The sequence below is a fragment of the Ochotona curzoniae genome, unplaced genomic scaffold (assembly GCF_017591425.1).
Source record: "Ochotona curzoniae isolate NIBS_2020 unplaced genomic scaffold, NIBS_Ocur_1.0 contig_46, whole genome shotgun sequence".
NCBI lineage: Eukaryota > Metazoa > Chordata > Mammalia > Lagomorpha > Ochotonidae > Ochotona > Ochotona curzoniae.
The window spans coordinates 5,774,242-5,793,505 of NW_024466340.1; the positions used below are offsets into that span (position 1 = coordinate 5,774,242).

The 19,264-nt window shown below is 56.8% G+C and overlaps 1 protein-coding gene across 6 annotated transcripts in view; it reads right to left on the bottom strand.

Annotated features, from left to right (window-relative positions):
• Window positions 1–19,264, bottom strand: part of KDM2B (lysine demethylase 2B) — a 96,159-nt gene that overhangs the window by 15,621 nt on the left and 61,274 nt on the right. For 3 of the 6 annotated variants that reach the window (XM_040987043.1, XM_040987041.1, XM_040987042.1), the window contains exon 13: window positions 217–441. In XM_040987043.1, coding sequence (XP_040842977.1) covers window positions 217–441 — 225 coding nt within the window. Of the gene's footprint in view, window positions 1–216; window positions 442–8,916; window positions 9,143–19,264 lie in introns of those variants that run through there. The other 3 variants (XM_040987047.1, XM_040987044.1, XM_040987046.1) reach the window with 3 other exon arrangements.

Consider the following 19,264-nt stretch of genomic DNA (forward strand, 5'->3'; position numbering starts at 1 on the left):
GGCTCTCCAACTCCTCAGCACTATAAACTACCTCCTGGGTCTGACCTTCCACCCAACTTCTGACTGAAAGAGCAAGACAGGAAGGAAGGGTCTGGAATTGTCACAAACCGCATCGTGGATCACAGTGGGATCACAGAGAGGATAGAAGAGTACTTCACAGCTCACTCCAGAGCTGCCCCCACACCCTGCCACGGGCGGACCCACGGCCACACTCACCGCGATGCACTGGCGCATGATGCAGCTCTGCTTCATCCGCCCGGGGCCCCCGAACTTCTTCATGTCCTTGCAGAAGTGGCACTCTCCACACTCGGTCCGCAGGCAGGCCTCGCACTTGCGGCATCGCGTCCGGCGCCGGCGGGCTCCTGCAGTCGTCCGGTTGGCGGCCAACTTCACTGCCGAGGCCGGGCCCAGCTTGCCTTTGGGCCGACCCACTGCCCGGTTCTGCAGGAGAAGACAGGGCTGGTGAGGAAGTAGCTGTGGGATGGTCAGACCAGGAGACAGGGTGTTACAGACTGGACTGTGTCCCCGGCAACAAGACTGTGGTCTATGAGCCAAGACATGTCGTGACCACCAGCAAATGCTGGAAGCTGGAGGAGGGCTGAGGGGTGGGGTGTCTTGCCAGCCTTTGTCCTCCCTGCAGACTCAGGGCTTCCAGACTGAGGGGTAAATATCATTTTAAGCACAACTGCATGGCAGCTCTAAGAGACTGCTCCCATGCGCACCTTGTTTCTGAGGTCCAGTCCTGCCTCTTGAGTGCCCTTCTGTTTGCAGTCAAGCCGTGCCCCCCCACCCCCCAGAACAGTCAGCTTCTGTTCCTCCTACCCGCCACACCCCCAGCCCCTGGCTGTATGTCCTGCAGCGCAGGTTCGCACACAGCTTCCTCCTGGGCATCCTCCCTGCCCTGTCACGGCCTACAACTGCCAGCGCCTACTTCACACCGTCTGTCCCTGGACCCGGCACAGGAGGGCACCGCCGCAGATCCACTGCTGTATTCTTCCCAGATGGCCTCCTGGCTCACAGGGTGTGCTCAGCTTGCCAAAGCCACCCCAGCCCCCGCAACAGCTAATTCCCAACAGCCCCCCTAAAAGGGCCACAGGGCTTCTTTCCCTGGGGCTCTGGGGAGAACAGACACACTGGGTGGGCAGGAAGCAACCCAGTGAGCAGAACGTTCTGGCTCTAGGGCCTGGTTGCCAGCCAAGATGACAGAGCTCCTAGGCCCGCTACTGGAGAACACTGTCCCCTGCCTGGTTTGGCTGAGGTGGGAGGACCAGGACAGTTTGAAGCATCTTTCAGAAGAGCATGGCAAGTCTGTAGAAACGAGCAGCCAGCAACGGCCCCCCAGCCCAGGTCACCCTGAGATATGATCTGCCTGATGCTTCAAGGCCAAACACCCTTCAGTTGGTGCATGATGTCCTGTTGTCATTTGTCACACCCAGATTCCCAAATAAAACCCACTCTCTGACTAACTTGAGGACCTGGAAGAACCAATACTGAGACCATCACAGTCGAGAGGGGTCCACCTCTCCTCCAGCACACAAAACTCAAGTGACACCCCCAAAACCTCCAGCCACATCAGGCAGAAAAGTGGTACACCACTTCTGCAGGACTGCCTCTGAGTGTCCCCAACAGGGCAGGGAGGGACAGGCCACACCCCTCTGGTAGCTAGCCACCTCTAAGCTGATGCTTCTCAAGACGTCCTGAAGAACCTTGGGAAGAACCACTCCTTTAAAACCTTCAAAAGCCAAGGTCAGCTGACCTGGGGAGCCGCCTCGGGGACATCCTGGCCCTCATCACGAGGGAGGGTCAGGCAGGACAGGGGCTTAGGACAAGCCAGTCTCCTACCTGTTGTTCACAGGGACATCTGGGTGGTCCCGAGTCACACCCAGGAACAGTTGCATGCGATCACACCATTAGAAGGATGCAGCAGCCCAGGTCAGGTGTGGCTGCAGGCCAGGACACACAACGAGATCATTTTCTAGAACTTTCTCGGTGGAGGATGCTGCCTATGTAAGGGACTGTGGCTCTGGAAACCACTTAGCACCAGCAAAACTGCCGAGAAAGCAGCAGAGACGAGAAGGACAACAGGGGAAACAGTGGCAGGGGCCAGGCTCATCACTTCAGGTTTGTTGCCTCATTCTCCCCAAGAGAAACCCTTCTCAGACAAGGAAACTAAAGCTAGAAGTTATAGTGCCCTGCCCAAGGTCAGACTCTGGAAACATGCCCTGCACCTACGTACCGGGTAGAGTGGATGGATACACAAGCACAGGAGGGCATGAGGCTCGCTGCAGCTGCCAAAAATGCCACAGCCCACGTGAACAGCACCAGCAAAGGGAGCCGGGAGACCCCCGGAAGGCTTCCTCCTCCCCCATAAACCTGTGTGTCCTGAGACGACTCACTCCTCAAACTCCCAGGCAGGCTGAGAGTCTCGAGCAGGTGCAGGGTTCACCTGTAGGGCACCCCTGGAGGAGGCAGAGCTCAAACTCAGCCCCTGGGAACTCAAGATTCAAAAAGACCAACCTGTGGGGTGAACGGCTGAAGAGACGCCTGGAGTTGGAAGGAGCGTCAGGAGCCAAGCCCACCGGGTACCACTGACCTTCCTGGCTGAGGACCGAGTCGGAGGAATTACACGAGTTGGCCCAAATCACGAAGCTCCTCTGCCACCATGAAGCCAGCGCACCTTCTCAGTGGGAGCAGCGCTTTTCCACTGACCTACGGTGAACAAACCCACTGGCACCCTGATGGCAGCGGAGCTGTCCTGGAAGATGACAGACAAGTGGTGACATGTGGAAAGGAGGCTGTAAGAAGCCACAGTCGCTGAAGGCCTCAGTGCTCGCCTGCCCCTTCAGCCAGAATGGCTGCTGTGGTCATCGGCTGCTCAGCAGGGGGAAGTGAGGCACTTGCTGGGGCAGCAGCCACTTAGGACCACAGGAAAATCCACTGGTAATGAAGACCTCAGAGGGTTGAGGCAAAAAAAAAAAAAAAAGTCCCACCAGGACCCCGCAGAACCAGCCAGGAAACCCCGTGACAGCAGAATCGCAGAATCACAGAGAACGTTGGCCGACCAGGAGCAACACGGCTGACAGGGAAGGCCGATTAGCCCAGGCCTTTCAACGTGCCATGAAGCTCTGCCCCAGGCTCACCCAAGTGCCACCTGAAGCTACAAACACAGGTTCTAGATTCTACCCAATCCCACCCCTGCCTGCAGGAAAGGGGCTGACACATCCTCCAACAGTGGTTTGGAAGCCAACAGCTCCAACCCCAAGGCCACCTGTAGATTCTATCAGCCCGGAGCCACGCGCTCAGCTCCTTGCACGAAAGGAGACTGAACTCTGGGGCACACGCCCACCCACTGAGGGAGCCCCTACCTCTTATCTACCAAAGCACCAAGCATCTCTCAGACAACAAATGCTGTCACCGTCCCTCAGACATCCTATCCAAAGTGACTTATCTATCAGCTGATACACCCCCCCTCCCCCGCCACAGAAAATCCATGGGTGCAACCTCCTCAATCCATCGTCTTGACAATACTGGGATTATAACAAAATGAATGGGACTCTATAGATGATGCAGCTAGGCCCTCTGCAGATGCCACGCCACCGTGGCCAAAATCTCAACTGGCTCTTTTGCAGAAATCACCAGCTGATGGTGAGCGACTCACAGCCCCCTATTCCAAAACTTACTAAAAGCTATAGCAGAGAAGACAGTGTGGTCAAATGTGGACATCACTGGACTAGAAGAGTTCAGAAATGAGCTCCTGTTTATGACCAACTCATCCTTTTTTTTTTAAAGGATCTTTTTTTTTAAAAAAAAGATTTATTTATTTTTATCACAAAGTCAGATATACAGAGAGGAGGAGAGACAGAGAGAAAGATCCTCCGTCCGATGACGCACTCCCCAAGTGAGCACAATGGCTGGTGCTGCACCAATCCGAAGCCTGGAGCCAGTAACCTCCTCCAAGGTGCAGGGTCCCAAGGCTTTGGGCCGTCCTCGACTGCTTTCCCAGGCCACAAGCAGGGAGCTGGACAGGAAGTGGAGCTGCCGGGACCAGAACCGGCGCCCACATGGGATCCCGGGCACGTCCAAGGCAAGGACTTTAGCCGCTAGGCCACGCCGCTGGGCCCACCAACTTGTTCTTAGTAAGAATGCCAAGACAGGGCCATTAGGAATGCGCTCCAACACACAACACTGACACAGACGCCCCCAGTCAAGGGAATGGAGACAGAGCCCACTGCCTCACACCATTATATCCACACCCATAAAACTACAAAACACTGAGGGAAAAACAAAACAAACAAAAACAAAAACCCACAGGTGTGAATGCTCACAAATCTGGATTGGGCCAAGGTTTCTTTCTCAAATATAAAACCAAAAGATCAATTAGGCTTCCATCAAATTGAAAACATTTTGTGCTTCAAAGGCACTCTGAGATGGAAAAAGGTCCACAGAATGGAGAGAGAACCTGCGAGGTCACCTTATGCCAGGAGTGGCCAGAATCCAGCATCTATAAAGAATTTCAACAGTTCAACAACAGAAAGACAAGTGCGCCTGCTTAAAAAAATAGGCAAAACACATAAATACCCCCCTAAAGACACACAAACGGCTAAGAAACACACCCAACACAAGCCAAAACCCTTAACATCACAGCCATTCATCAGCCCCCTCATTCACACATTCTCCTACCCACCCTCGGTGTTTCCTGCTGGAATTATGCAGATGCAATGCGATGAGTAAGCCGTGCTCTTTACTCTCGAAGACACTGCAGGCTGGGGATGAGGACGCAGCGCCATAGGCTGGCACTCAGGCTTGTCAATACTGATACCCATAACGTCCGAGGTGGGAATCCCTGTCAATGTGGAAACTGAGGCACAGCACAGCTCCCATCACCCACTCTTCATCCCGCTGCCAACTCTGGAAAATCACAGACCAGGCAAGGGGCCCAGAGGTGTTGACCCCAGGAAGTGTTGAGCAAGGTAGCCATAATGGAGGCAAAGGACACTACAGACCAGGGGTCATGGGTGGGGTTAGGAGGCAGGTATGCTAGGTAGAAAGCAGAGTAAGAGAGATATGGAACTCCACGACATGTTCAAGGAACCAGCTCTGGAGCAGGTAGCACGGCTTGGCCCTGCAGAGCTAAAGGACTTCCAGGGAGGACACGAGTGGGAGATGAGCTAGACAATCCAGGTAGGAGAAGATGCAGCAAAGGGTAGGAGAGGATCCTGGGCAGCGCTGGAGCCACACGGTGCCACAGAGGGGCTGAGTAACACGGGCAAGAGAAGGAGGCACAATAAAAACACTGACTCTGCTGTATGGGATGCAGGAGCCCAGCAAGTAAACGGGAACAGAGCCGAGGCACACGAGTGGGAATCAACATCACAAAGGTGCAAGAGCTAGTGACGCCCCAAAGGTTTCGGGTGCGGGGCTGGGCCCAGCGATCAGAGCCTTAGGTACAAGGCAGAAATGCTCCTGGCCAGGTTGTGGGTGACACAGGAGTGGGGCAGAGGTCCAGTGTCCCGACTGCCATGACAAGTGAGAAAGACGCCACCATGGGGTAGCTGTGTGTTCCTACAACAAAGACAGCTCCAGGTTTCCCACCCAACCATCCCCTCCCAACAGCAGCTGACCTGCCTCACCTCATTGCCTGAGGCAGCGACCGGAGGGACACCGGGAAAACCTGGATCTCACTTGGGGACATGGCCCGTGAACACACAGGGCACACAGGAGGGGGAGGAAGCCCCCCGTGCTGTCACAGCACCGGGCAGAGGGGGCGGCGCTGGAGAATTTGAGGAAATACAAGGATCCCCCACCAACGGCACGCATGCATAAGTCACACCACTTGGGAGTTTATTTTCAGGAAAGGCTCAGGGTCCCTTCTTTTTAACATTTCACGGCCTCAGCAGCTGTGGGGGTAGCACAGGGGCTCTGAGCATTCACCTCTGATGCTCCGACTTCCTAAGCACCACAGTCATTCCCAACATTTCAACTGCAGACATTCGATAGGAACAAGAAAGATCACATTCTCACTCGAGGGATTCCCCTCCGAGGTAGAACAAGAAGTCTTCCTGCTAGCACTTCTTCTTTAAAGAGCGACCTCCCCAAACTGCAAAGCGAAGCTCAGCAAGTTTCTGGCACGCTCTGAACTGGAGAAGCAAATGAAGTCCCAGGACCGTTCACCTGCGAGCACTCCACCACCTCGCTGCTGCTGTCCCATGGGCTGCCACAGGCACACAGGGAAACCCAGGCAGCCAGGCCAGAAGACAGCCGGGCCCAGGGCCAGGCCAGGTGGGCCGGAAAGCTCAGTGCTCAACAGCTGTGACAGGTGGACGTGGGGCTCCCCAGCGGGGCCTCGTCCTTGGGGTCCCTGCAGCCATGGGTTAGGCTTAGAGGTACAGCAGACCTGTACCCTCACACTCCTCAGAAGGCCTCTCCTCTCCTATTCCTCAGGATGGGACAGAGAAAACCAGGATGGAGGAGATACAAGGAAGAGGCAGGTGCCACCACTGGCAAAACAAGGCACTGTGCTGACACTCAACCTCTCTGCTGGGCCTCTGGGGCTGGTTTTGCTGTCATTTCCCTAAATACCCCCGAGTGAAAAGAAAAAAATCCCCTTCATGTGAATATAGCAACCTCCTGGGAACTTGCTTCTGCTGCAAACCACTACTCAGGTGCCCCAATTTGGCAGCTCACAGGAGGAAAAAAAAAATCTAGCTTCAGGCAATGCAGATCCTGCCTTAGTGAACTCACCTCTCAGTGGGCACAGAACCCCAAAACATGGCCTTAAAACCACACAATTTCTGCCTGGTATGGCAGCCTAGTGGCTAAAGTCCTCACCTTGAATACGCCAAGATGCCATATGGGTACTGGTTCTAATGCCGGCAGCCCCATTTCCCATCCAACTCCTTGCTTGTGCCCTAGAGAGCAGTCAAGGACAGCCCAAAGCCTTGAGATCATGCACCCACAAGGGAGACCCAGAAGAGGTTCTGGGTTCCTGGTTTGGGACTGGCTCAGCTTCAACCATTGCGGCCCCTTGGGGAGTGAATCAATGGATGGAAGATCTTCCTCTCTGTCTCCTCCTCTCTGTATATCTGACCTTCTAATAAAAAATTTTTTAAATATTAAAAAAAAAAAAAAGACCACACAATCTCTGTCTTGCCCCTGCAGGGTCAAAGATATCACAGGCATTAAACAGAAGACAGGAGGTTGGCACTGTGGCCCAGTGGATACCTGCAGGGGCCAGAATCCCATACTGGCATTGGTTGAATTCCCAGCTGCTTCACTTCTGATCCAACTCCCTGCTAACGCGCCTGGGAAAGCATCTGAAGATGGCCTGACCTGTCCTTAACATGGGAAACCCAGAAGTAGTTCCTAGCTTCTGGTTTCAGATTGGCCTAGTTCTGGGTACGGCAGTCATCTGGGGGAGGTAACTAGCTGATGGAAGATGTCTGTTTCTCTAATTCGTCCTTTCAAAATAGATAAATCTTATGAAAGGGAAAAACAAAACAAAACCAGGTAACAGGACCCTCCATTCTGACACATGGAAGCCCAGGTGACCCCCACCACCAACACCCCATCAGTGTCCTCCTAGATGTCTCCGCCCAAGTGGGCAGCTCCCAAGTTCAAGCCTGGACCTGGACCAGGTGTGAACCAGCCACACTCGGACCTGAGGAGAGTCTTAAGCCAAACCCCCTTCCACGGTGGCTGGGTTTACCTCAATTCCAAAAGCCCAGGAAGGAGGGGGCGGGAGGGGCATTCAGGAAGCCTCCAGAAGGGCCTGCTTCAGGAAAATGCGCGGCAGAACTGAGAGACGCGGGCACACACACACCATCTACCTCCAACTCCGCTAAGCAATCAGCGCGAGCCGAGGGAAGGGCAGCACGGTCCCACTTCCTCAAGGACGCACCCCTTCAGGGGAGGAGAGTTCCCACATTTCGGCTCCAACATTCCTAAACATCTTTCTCGGCATCCTAAAGAAGCATCTTGGGGTGTCCCTCGCGCCTTCCTGGTCTGGGGTACCCACGCGGTAACACGACCCACTTCATCGCGACAAGCCCACCTGGTCCGCGCCCACGCGCCGAGCAGGTTACTAAAGTCGGTAACACCCCCAACTTTCTTCCTCGGCTTCCTCCACGCGAGCCTCCCCAGAGTCCATTCACGCCGTAAACACACCCAGGGCTTTGTTTTACACACGAATTTCTCCCCACCCCGGGCACCAGCGAGGTTCCTTTCCTTCTAAATCCACCCGAGGCCGAGCCCCGCCATCCGGGGTCACAGCTTCCTCCGCGCCGCCTCCCGAGCGCACTCGCCCGGGTTCCGGATGGCCCGCGCCGGCCGCGGCTCGCACCCCTTCCTGTCTCCGTCTGCCCACGGCGGGCGCGCAGCGCCCAGACAAAAGCTCGGGCCGTCGGGCCCACGGGCCGCGGGCGTCCGCCAGCCCGGAGGCCAGGGGGGTCCCGGTGCAACTTTGCCAACAGAAAGGAAGGAGGCGCCGCGCCCGCAGCTCGGGGTGCTCCCGGCACGCGCGTGGGCCGCGGGTGAGGGCGCCGCGCGCGCGCACCCCGCGGCCGCTCGCAACTTGGCCCCCGCGGGCCGTGGCCCGCGCTCGGCAGGCCCGCCCGACGGCGAGGCCCGGCGGCCCACATTGTCCCCGCGGCGCCCCGGCAGCCACCCGAGCGCACGCACCGCCGCCCGCACACGCCCCCTGCCCGGGACGGCTGCGGGGGCCGCCCGCCTGCCCCGCTCCCCTCCACGCCCCGCTCGGGCCCGGCCCTGGCGGCCCCCGCCGCCGGCGGCTGCTGCAAAAACTTTCTCCTCATCGCGGCGGCGGCGGCGGTGGCGTCGCGGCCGCCCTCGGCGCGTCAGGCAGGCGGTCGGGAGGTCGGGCGGCCGGTCCCTCCCTCAGCCCCACCCCGGGCCGCCGACCTGGTCCGGTTCGGATTCATAGTCGTCGTCTTCGGCGCTCACGGACATGGCCATGGCTCATGGTGGGCCCAGGCTCGCGCGCGCTGACATGGCTGGAGCGGCGCCGCCGCCGCCGCCCGCCCGCCCGGAGCAGGCTCGGCTCGCCCCGGCTCGGGCTCGGGCTCGGGCTCCCGCTGCCGCGAGGAGGGAGCCGCGCCGCGCGCCTCGCACGCCCGCGCGGGAGGGGGCGGGGAGGGGCCGGCGGAGGAGGGCCGGGGCGCTCATGCATATGCATGAAGGCGAGCCAGGAAGGGGCTGGCCCCCCGGGCGGGCGGGCCAATAGCGCGGCCGCGGTGCTTGGGCCGCACACAAAGGGAGCCCGGCCTGCGGTGACACGGGGGCGGGCTCGCCGAGGGCGGCCCCTCCGCCGGGCGCGCGGGGAGTGGGGCTGCGTGGGGGCGTGCCCCGCGCCCCGCCCGGCCCGCGCGCCGCGGGATGCACATGGGTGGCTGCACGCCGCCACCGCTGCAACAGGAAATACGCGCCCGCCCTGGGGTGGGGTCTTTTGTGTGGTCCTGTGGGACATCTCCCGGGAGCCCCGGGGCGCACGGTGGGGCGGTGGCGGAGGGAGCAGAGGGGTTAGGGGCTGCCGGTCCCGCACGCGACGTCTGACTCAGGTCCCCGCGTGCCCCCTGCAGCGGGCGCTCTGGGCTCCCGGCTTGGCGCACGCAGCGCGAGCAGCACCTGGCGCCCGCCGAGCCCCGGAGCCTACAGGCCGGCCGCCGGCGGCCTGCAGGAGATCCGGCAACCCGCGCTTCGCGGGGCTGGGCCGCGCTCCTGTCACCGTGCAGGCTGCCCTCGGGCTCGTCTTTCCCAGATCGACCGTCAGCGCAGAACGTGAGGTGGTGCAGGCCGGGGCTGGGCTGGGGCCGGCGGACCTGGGGGCTGTCAGACGGCCTGCCCTGGACTCTGCGCTGCGCTGGGTGTCCCACCCTCTAGAACCCTGGAACCACCCTGCCTGCGGCGCTCAGGAACGGATCTAGACACTGGCAGGCCGCCGCGGGGAGGGTGTGGGGTTCCTAGTTCCTGAACTGGCGAACAGGTTCCTGCCCACTCCCGCGGAACATCGCGGCTGCAAATCTAGATCGACTGTCGTCCCCAAATCAAAGTGGGGCGCTGGGCACCCTTAGCGTCTTCTCTGAAAAACAGCACGGTGGACTCTAGCCGAGGAACAGGGCTGGCTGGGCTGGGCCAGAGGGACAGGGCCTGTACCTGCCCAGGAGAGAAGGGAAGGATGCACAGGAGGGAGGATGGATCAGGGCTTTCCCAGGAATAAGCCCATTAGCAGTGAGATGAGGTGAGCAGCGGCTCACTCTCACCAGGAATCTAACAGCTGGAGCCTAAGGCACTGGCTGGCAGATCAGGCTTCATGGGAGGCTGAAAGGGTGCTGGGGACCTAGCAGGGAGAGGGAGGGCGCAGGGAAGGGAGCGAGGGCACAGGGAGGCCAGCTTTATTCCGAAGCCAACAGAACCTCTACACCCTCCGACAGACAGGCTCTGATGAAAACCTAGCTAGCTGTTCTGAGTTTCCTTCGTCCCCTTGTATAATTTTCACAGTTCATGCAGGGTTACAATAAACACAAACAAACAATACCACCACTGCACTCCTCAGCTCATTCCGTCCCCAGAGTAGCCCGCTCTGCCAAGCCGCCTTACTCTATCTAGCCAGTCCAGCCAGCAGCAGCGCTAGGAAGGGGCTGATAAACTGGTCCTCTGTCCCCCTCCCATTCCCTTCTAACTGGTCCCAGCCGCCTGAGGTCAGGCACCCCCAGAGGTGTGCAGACAGGACTTACACACACTCCACCCCTGCACACGCTGATGAAGTGGAACTGGGCAGCTCATGTCCATTAAGGACACCCAGAAGCTCACTCCTGTGCGAGGACGTGGCTCCTCAGCCATCCTGGCCCCAAGAAGAGAACGTGTGTGCCCAAACATGACCCTGGGGCCTTGCCAGAGCACCCCATCTCACGGTGAGGAAATGGCAGCCTAGTGAATCTTCGAGAAAGTCTCCAACCCAGAGTGTTCTTGTCTGTACCCCACCGGGGACCAGGCAGCAGGCCCCCAGGCAGTGTGAGGTTCACGGGCTGTATGGAGCAGACAGGTGTGCAACCAGCAGGAGGTCAAGGGCCTGGGCTCTCAGCCATCCCACACCAGTGCCCTAGGCCAAGACCAGAGGACAGGTGTGACCAATGTCGCCCTCCAAGTGAGCAGAGAAACATGCAACCATGCTTCCTCAGATTCCGTCAGTTCTGTACTCCCTGCTTCACAGGTTCTGACAGCCGGACTGCCAAGGGCCAACTGTGGGCCCAGGACAGGGCTCCTACCAGCTGAGAACCCAGGACCAACCTCCCACACAGCCATCTTCCAACTCTTGCAGAAAGAGCTTCCAGACCTCTCGCCTTCCCTCGGTCAAGTGTCCTTTAGTGCACTGGTGCCCACAATTCCCCAACATCTGTTTTGTATTGATGGTGTGCCTGTTTATGAAGTACAAGTGATGCCGCCCCGTGCCCGGGAGAACTGTCACCACGCGGTCTGTCGCTAATGCTGTTCCTTCAGCTGGCCCGTCCTTCCACCTGGCCTCCTCTTGGAGTGACTCGGAAGAGTGGCATGCTCTCCCAGTTCCACTTGGCTCACGTTCTTAGAGTTCCCCAGAGCCGATGCCCCTTGGGCAGCTGGTGCTCGCCCTGAGCCAGGAGGATCCAGAACTTTCACTACGCGATGAAGAAATAAACAAAAACAGATGGAAGCCAAGTCCTCTGCGGTCACGGTCGTCCCTCCTTCCCGCTTTCTTGCGGAGTGTCATTTAGTTCTCAGCAATGCCTCATCACATCAGGAGACCTCAGGAATGACCGCCCCCCCCCCAGCTGCCAGACTCAACCTCGGCCCGGGGAGGGGTCAGGCGTGAGAAAAGAGGGGAGGAGAAATAGGGTGCCCAAAAAGGCAGGGGCTGCATGTAAATACGAAACAACACAGCCAGCAGGACCTGTGCGTGTCACGCTGACAAGACAGACAAGGCGTACCACTGAGTTCATCAGGCGGGGAGCCGTGGGCATGCATCCTGTTGACCCATGTCTTATATAGGGATGAATATGTGAATCTCTGGCAAAAAAGAAAAAAATGGAAACATCCACTCCAAAGTGACTAAGACGAAGAATGAGGGTAAGGAATGACAATGAAAGGGCCAGGATTGGCAGTCAGCGGCAAGGGGGATTATAATCTCTCTCTCGGCAATTCTTCCTCACTTTTAATAATGTATATGTGTGTACATTCTTTCCAATGCTAAAATTAATAAAAAGAAAGCCATCATCAAGATGTCTCCATATTGACCTGGAGTCTCCCCCCCTCCCCCCCTAAAAAAAAACCTTCCATCTGGGTCTCTCACTTGATTGGCAGGAACCCAAATCCTTGGCCCTTCGTCTGCTGCCTCCCAGGTGCCTTAGAGGAAGCTGGCCGGGAGGCATGGAGTATGCAGGACTCGAACTAGGCATTCTGACACAAGATGCTGGTGTCCCAAGTGGCAATCCAAGCTGCTGAGCCACAAGGTCCAGCCCCAAAATGACTCACTTATATCGGGTAAATCTTAGCTTGAACAAAACATCTCTTTCTCTCCATCTATCAATGAGGGGACTTCAAAAAGCTCACAGCAAAAATGGGATTAAAAGATAAAGTTACTTTTGTGCAAAATATTTTTTGTGCAAAGTCTATACATAGCTTTCTCACAGAAATCATTTCCCATGGACTTTTGGAAGCCCTCTCTTACGTGACAGATGTGTGCGCACACTTGGACACACACCTACGACCACATGTACCAGCCAGTGTCTGTCGCTGACCACACACTGCTTCAAAATGGAGGCACGCACGCTCTAACCAGCAGGTGGGGAGGGGGAACCTGCCCTCCCCACGCCCACCTGGGCCTTCACGGCTGGGGGCACCTCTCTCTGTGTCTCTCTTCCTTCAGAGGTTCCTACTGCTGAAAGCCAGTCTGCTTAGAGATCTGGTGAGGCCCCAAGCCCTGGGACCTGACAGGGGAACCCACCTCTCTGAAACGAGCTGCTGACAAGTCATCCTTGTGAGAGTGGGGTGCAGGGGGGGTTCTGACAGGCCCCGATGACACCTTAAGACTTGCAGATACCTGTGGGTTTGTGTGGCCAGGGCCTCCAGGTGGCCACCTTGAGGAAAGCAGAGAACATACACACCTGGCTGCCTGTACTGCCACTGCAGCCCCCTGCCCTGCCTGGACCTGTCGCTCGCTCGCTCGCTCTCTTCCTCTAACCTGCCAGGGGACCTGCTTCATTTACTGGCCTCCTGCCTTAAAACTGGCATTAATTAGGACCCACTTGTCTCTCAGCCCACCTGAGTTCCTCACGACCTTCCAAACAGGAGGCGCCTAACACAACTGCTCTGCCCCCTTGTGGAGCAGCCGAGAAGGTAACGTCCTGAGGCAGTGTTTGGCAGCGAGATCAGGACCCTTGGGTGCTAGCCTATGACATCTGGGAGGTGGCAGGTGGTGGCTCATGTCTGGCATTCCTGCCACCCATGTGGGAGACCTGGGTTGAGTTCTGAGCTCCTGGCTTCAAGCTGGTCCACGTCTGCATGTCTGCAGGATGTGGCGTGTGAGCCAGCCAGATGGGAGAGCTCTCTGTCTCTGTCTTCCAAAGAAGTCATTTCTGAGCATAGAGCAGACCCTGGGGAAAAACTGAACACAGAATTACCTGTGCCCTGGCACAGGCCTCCCATGTGTACTTTGTAACAAGAACAGAAAGCAGGGACTCATCCAGCTGCCCCTGAGAGAAGAAACCCAGGGTCCCCTGAGAGACAAAGAGGAAATGTGGTCTCCCCATATAGCTCTACCTACCGAGGGCACCCCAGTCCTGAAGGCATTACCCAAAGTGACTGAGACAGCCACCAAGCAGGAACTGTGTGAGTCCAACCTCGGAGGGCTGCAGGTGGGGACACAGAGGTCAATGGAATCACCCGTGGATTCTCCACAACTCTCACTTCTCACCTATTTTATTTTTGCTTTTGAAATTAAGGATTTATTTTTACTTTATAAAAGAAAATGTATTTAGTTATTTGGAAGGCAGAATTACACAGAGAGAGCAGGAAAGAGAGATCTGCCATCCACTGGTTCGCTCCCCAGATGACTGCAATGGTCAGGGCTGCCAGGTCTAAGACAGGACTCCACCCTGGAGCAGCTTCTACCACGCGCCCAGGAGCATCGGCAGGAGGCTGCAGGGGCAGCGGGGCATCCAGGACCCGAACAGGCTCTGCCCCAGGGTATGCCAGTATCACGAGTAGTGGTAATAACCTGCAGTCCCAATGCCATCCCTTTGCTTTTTCAAATTTATTTCTTCATTTTCATTTTATTTAACAGGCAGAGAGACAATGAAAGAGAGACAAAGAAAAATCTTTCACCCCCGGTTTACTCCAGGGCATACCTGGGGCTGCACCAGCTTGAAGCCAGGAGCCTGAAACTTAATCCGGCTCTCGCAGGTGAGAGGCAAGGACGCAGGTACTTGGGCAAACCTAAAAGAAGCTGCATCGGACCAGAGGCTGGCACTCTGCCATGGGGTGTGGGCGGCCACACGGTGACTTAACCCCCTAGGCCACATGCCCGTCCCTTCACCACCTGCTTTCTTGGAGTATAATCAAAATTCTCCTTACAAAATGCACTCATTCTCCCTAACTCTGGGACACAAAGCAAAAATTAAATGATAAAAATCCTTTTCCCATCACTGGCCAATCTCACCCTTTCTTTCCCCTCAAGACCGCCTTAATTTTGAAGGACAGAATATCTGACATCATTTGAACACACATCTCCCTAAGGACAAAGTCAAATTAGACAAAGGGGGAGGAAAAAACACAACTTTGCGCCAGGGTCGACGATCGAATGTCCTTGAAGATGGGGAACCGACGACGAGAAGCAAGGCTGAACAACTGGCACTGTTGCAGGAACACAGCAAGCGGCCCCAGAGGGTGCCTGCCGGGCTCGCCAATGACCCCCACCAGAGGCAAAGGCGCTCCAAGTCTCATTGCCTTCCAGGAATTTGTCTTCGGCATTAATAACAGACAGTGGGGCAGGCTGTCAGCCTGAAAAAGAAGTCTGTGGCTGCAGGCTTTAATTACAGGTTATGTCTGCTGAACACTGTCTTAAAGTTCCAATAAAATAGTTCTAAAATGACAGAAGCAGTGGTGGAGAGCTCCGGGTGAGATCTCACTCAGGCCAGCAGGACAAAGGGGGAGCCTCAATTTGAGGGATAGAGGGTTTAGGGGCGACCAAAGAAAGTGTTCACACTCCTCGCCCAATCAGCAGCTGGCTGGGACAAGGCCACAAAAGGGAAGGTGGGCACTATGGTCTAAATCCTCACCTTGCATGAGCCTGATCCTACATGGGTGCCAGTTAACGTTCCAGCTGCTCCGCTTCCCATCCAGCTCCCTGCCTGTGGCCTGGGAAAGCAGCAGAGGATGGCCCACAGCCCTGGGACCCTGCATCCGCATGGAAGACTTGGAAAACGCTCCTGGTTTGGATGGCTCAGCTCTGGCCACTGCAGCCACTTGGAGAGTGAACCAGTGGATGGAGGATCTTTCTTCTCTGTATCTCTTTCCAATTAAAAAAAAAAAAGCTAAAATAAATCTCAAAAGGGGGAGGAGTGGAGGAAGGCTGTCACCAAGGAACATTTTGGGGGACAAAGTGAAGGAGGACGAAGAGATGCTACTGGTTGACCATGAGTCGTCTTCTAGAAGCTCTGAAAGGTTCTAGATAGCGTCTTGCTCACACATTCAACCGATCTTGCTGGCGTCCTGTTGTCTGACAGGATACAAACATGGACAAGGCAGACATTAGCAAGACGTGCGCCAGTCCCAAGAAGGGTTTGTTCATAGTCAGTAAGGCGGACAGTAGGGCTGGGCCCCTGCACAGTGATGGGCATCTGTACCCACAGCACAGTGACTGGGTTCAAGTCTAGGCTCCGCTAGGCATGACTGCAGACTCCTGCAGCTGTGGACCCTGGGAGGCACAAAAGGGATCGCATTGTGGGCTGTGTGGGAAGCAAATCAGCAGGTTGGGAGATCTTTGTTTTTAAATCAATTAAATATTTTTTCCAGAAAAGCAGAACAGAACATGATAGTCCAGTGGGAAAGGCAATTGGGCGATTCAGTTAGTCAGGACAGGAGTGGAAACAGCCCAGCACCTGGTGCCCGCACCCCGGGTCAGAGAGGGGAGTGTAACAGAGACAGAAACAGGGCTATGGGAAAGTAATGAGACCGGGGGTGCCCCCCGAATCCCAGGGCCAGAGAGAGGAAGGCGCAAGGTCATTCCTCAAGTGCCAGGGTCTTCCTCAGCAACAGGAATCGACCACCCTGCAACACACTCAGAGGGGGACGCTGTGGACGTTCTGTGCTCCAGCGCCCACCTCGCACGCCTGCAAAGGCACTTTCCACGGCCTCAGCCTGACCAAGCCAGAGAGCCAGACAAACCCTTGGAGGATCCCCCCCCATGCAGGCTGGGCAGGCCTGGGGGTGCAGCAGGGAGAGCTGGCTGGGCCTGGAGGGGCGGGAGAAGATGGAAACTGGCAGGAGCTGACCCACGGAGACCGCACAGCATTGTGGTTTTCGGAGTTTTGGATCGGGAATGCACCGACTGTACCTGTTGTACCTGCCGACGAACTCAAGGCTGACAGCTCTGCAAGCATTGCTCCTTAACACCTCTGGATGTGCGCATGTGCACATCATAACCTTGTGCTCAGGAATAGCACAGAGCCTCTTAGTCCCACAGGCAGGACGGCTGCAGACAGCAGAAGCCTGCCCGTAAAATATGCACAGATAAAGCCATTCTCAACGCGGTGAGGACACAGGCGGAACTACAAGATGGGGGTTCAAAGCTTAATTTAAGGACAGGAAATGTCTCTCAGCCAGTCAGGGTTACCATTTACTCATAAACCATTATTCTGAAAACCTCTGATGATTCCCCTTAATTGGTGGCCTCCCAGCAAGGCACAAAGGACAGCAGATGGTGGGGCACCCCTCAGCAACTTACACGGGAGGTGCTCCAAGCCCCTCCCAGGGGCGGTGACGCAGGTTAAGAGCTGCTGGAGACCCCAAAGCCATTCAGGCCTGCAACCAGGAGTTAAGCCACAGGTGGATCTGACCCAGAAGTGCTTCCTGGTCATGCCCGAGAAGGACCTGGAAGTTTTTAAAGAGCAAGCACCCTAACCTACTGAATCAGAGCCCAGGAAGCCGTATTTTTCTGAGAAACGCCCCAGCAGAGCTGCAGACAACCCAGGGCCCCCAGACTGGTCCTGCCTAGACCACACTGACTTCCTGGGGAACGACGGCCCCGGAGGGCGACAGGAAAGGGAGGCTACTGTCCCCGCCACCAGTCTGCACAGCACCAACTGAACTCTGGGGGCTGAGAAGGGCAGAGTCGGGCAGGAAGCCCCGGAGCCTCAACAGAATGGAGCGCCACGCTGTGAGGGCCAGGGGACTCCTGACAGGCAAGGTCTACCTGACACGGGCAAGGAGGGGTCGACAGGGGCACCGGGTGTGTGTGTCACTTCCTGTACAGGTCCTGTGAGGCCTCAGAACAGCGATGAGAGCTGACCCTGCACCTCGGATGGAGCTGCCCCCATGCCCCAGCCTGTTGGCTCTGCTGCTCTGTAAAGTCTGTCAATCGCTCAGAGTCAAGCAGCAACCTGGCTTGGGCACAGATACCCCAGGGAGAAGCACAGGTGTCTGTGGGCTCGCTGGCCAGGCACAGCCGGGACGCGGTCTCTGGTCCTTGGCTGTCTCCTCCCTCCGCAGCGACCTGGTGAGCCGCCCCAGCGTCTGGCTGGCGAGTACGAGGTCAGCTCACTAATCATGCCAAGGTCAGAGGCCGGGCCTCAGATAAGCCCAGTTCCCTTGCCTCGCCTGGGGACAGTACCCTGTTCCCCAGCCCAGATCCTGCCACCTGGTCATAAAAGCAAGCAGCCAGGGTGTGGACAGATCAAAATGGTGCAAAGAGCCGGTCAGGTGACCGCTGATGGATGGGGACATGGTAGCATCCTGCATTTGAAGGACAGCACATCAGAAATGACCTCACGGGCACCTAATGAGTTCCAGAAAGGAGCTTTGTTCTCCTGGAGACAAGGTGGGAGATCAAAGCATTTCTTGCTAATCGCCATTGAGCACTAACGACTTGTTAAGTAACCTGACCCCCGCCAAATCCCACTGCCTACCTCGCATCCTGGCGGCCTCGGGGAGCGCCCTTGATCTTTCAACCCAACCTGCATCCAATTGGGAGGAAGCCGACTGCGGACCTGGGAACCCGGGCACCTCCGGTGGCCCCGGCAGTCAGTGGTTCGGTGAGGGCTTCCTTGGCTGTTAACTTTTTAACCTCACCAGTCAGGAAATGGCACAAACACAGCGCAGGCCTCCCCACCCCTTCCCCGCAGCCACACTTCTTGGGGGCTCCTGACAGAAGCAGGCAGATCTGGGGGCAAGCTGTGTGACCTCAGGTAGGTGGGTGTTCCTCTCTGAGCCTACAGCTTCCTGACACCATCCACAACCCAGGATTCAGAAAAGTCTGCTCTGGTACAAAACCCAGCAGAAACCTGTGCATGTGGGCAACCAGAGAGAGGGCCCACGGAAGAACCTCGCGGATCAACACCTGCACCTCGAGCTGCTGGCATCTCGAGCTACGAGGAAATCAATGCCTGCTGTTCAAAGCACTTGTTGGAGGACTCGGCTAAGGCAGCCCCAGAAAATTAATGCAGTCCTCCGGGCACATTCTACAAAACATCACTAAATTGAAAAGAAAAGGACTGCACCTGACAGTTCTATAATCAACAAGACACATGGCCGGGTTGGCAGGGACACGGAGGAGCACGAGCCTTCGTGCACTGCCGGGGGAATGCGCAGCCAGGCAGCCACCAGGAAACAGATGCCCAGAATGCCCACACACGGAGAACACCCCACAACCCGGCAAGGCCCCTCTCAGTCTATACTCAAGAGAAATGAAAACATGTTTCTACAAAGGGGCAAGCACTTGGTACAGGAGCTGGGACACGGCTTGAAATATCCAGGGTCCCTGTTTCAAGGGTGCCTGGAACTTGAATCCCAGCTCCACTTCCCATCCCGCTTCCTCCTCACGTGCACTGGGGGAAGGGGAGGAGGAGCAGCAGGTGATGGCTCCGGCACTTGGGTCCCCACCACCCTCAGGAATGACCTGAGTTGAGATCCAGAGCTCCTGGCGATAAGCGACCCAGGCCTGACTGTCACGGTATTTGTGATGGGCAGCAGCGGGTACAGCTGACAGTGCGTGGACGTGATG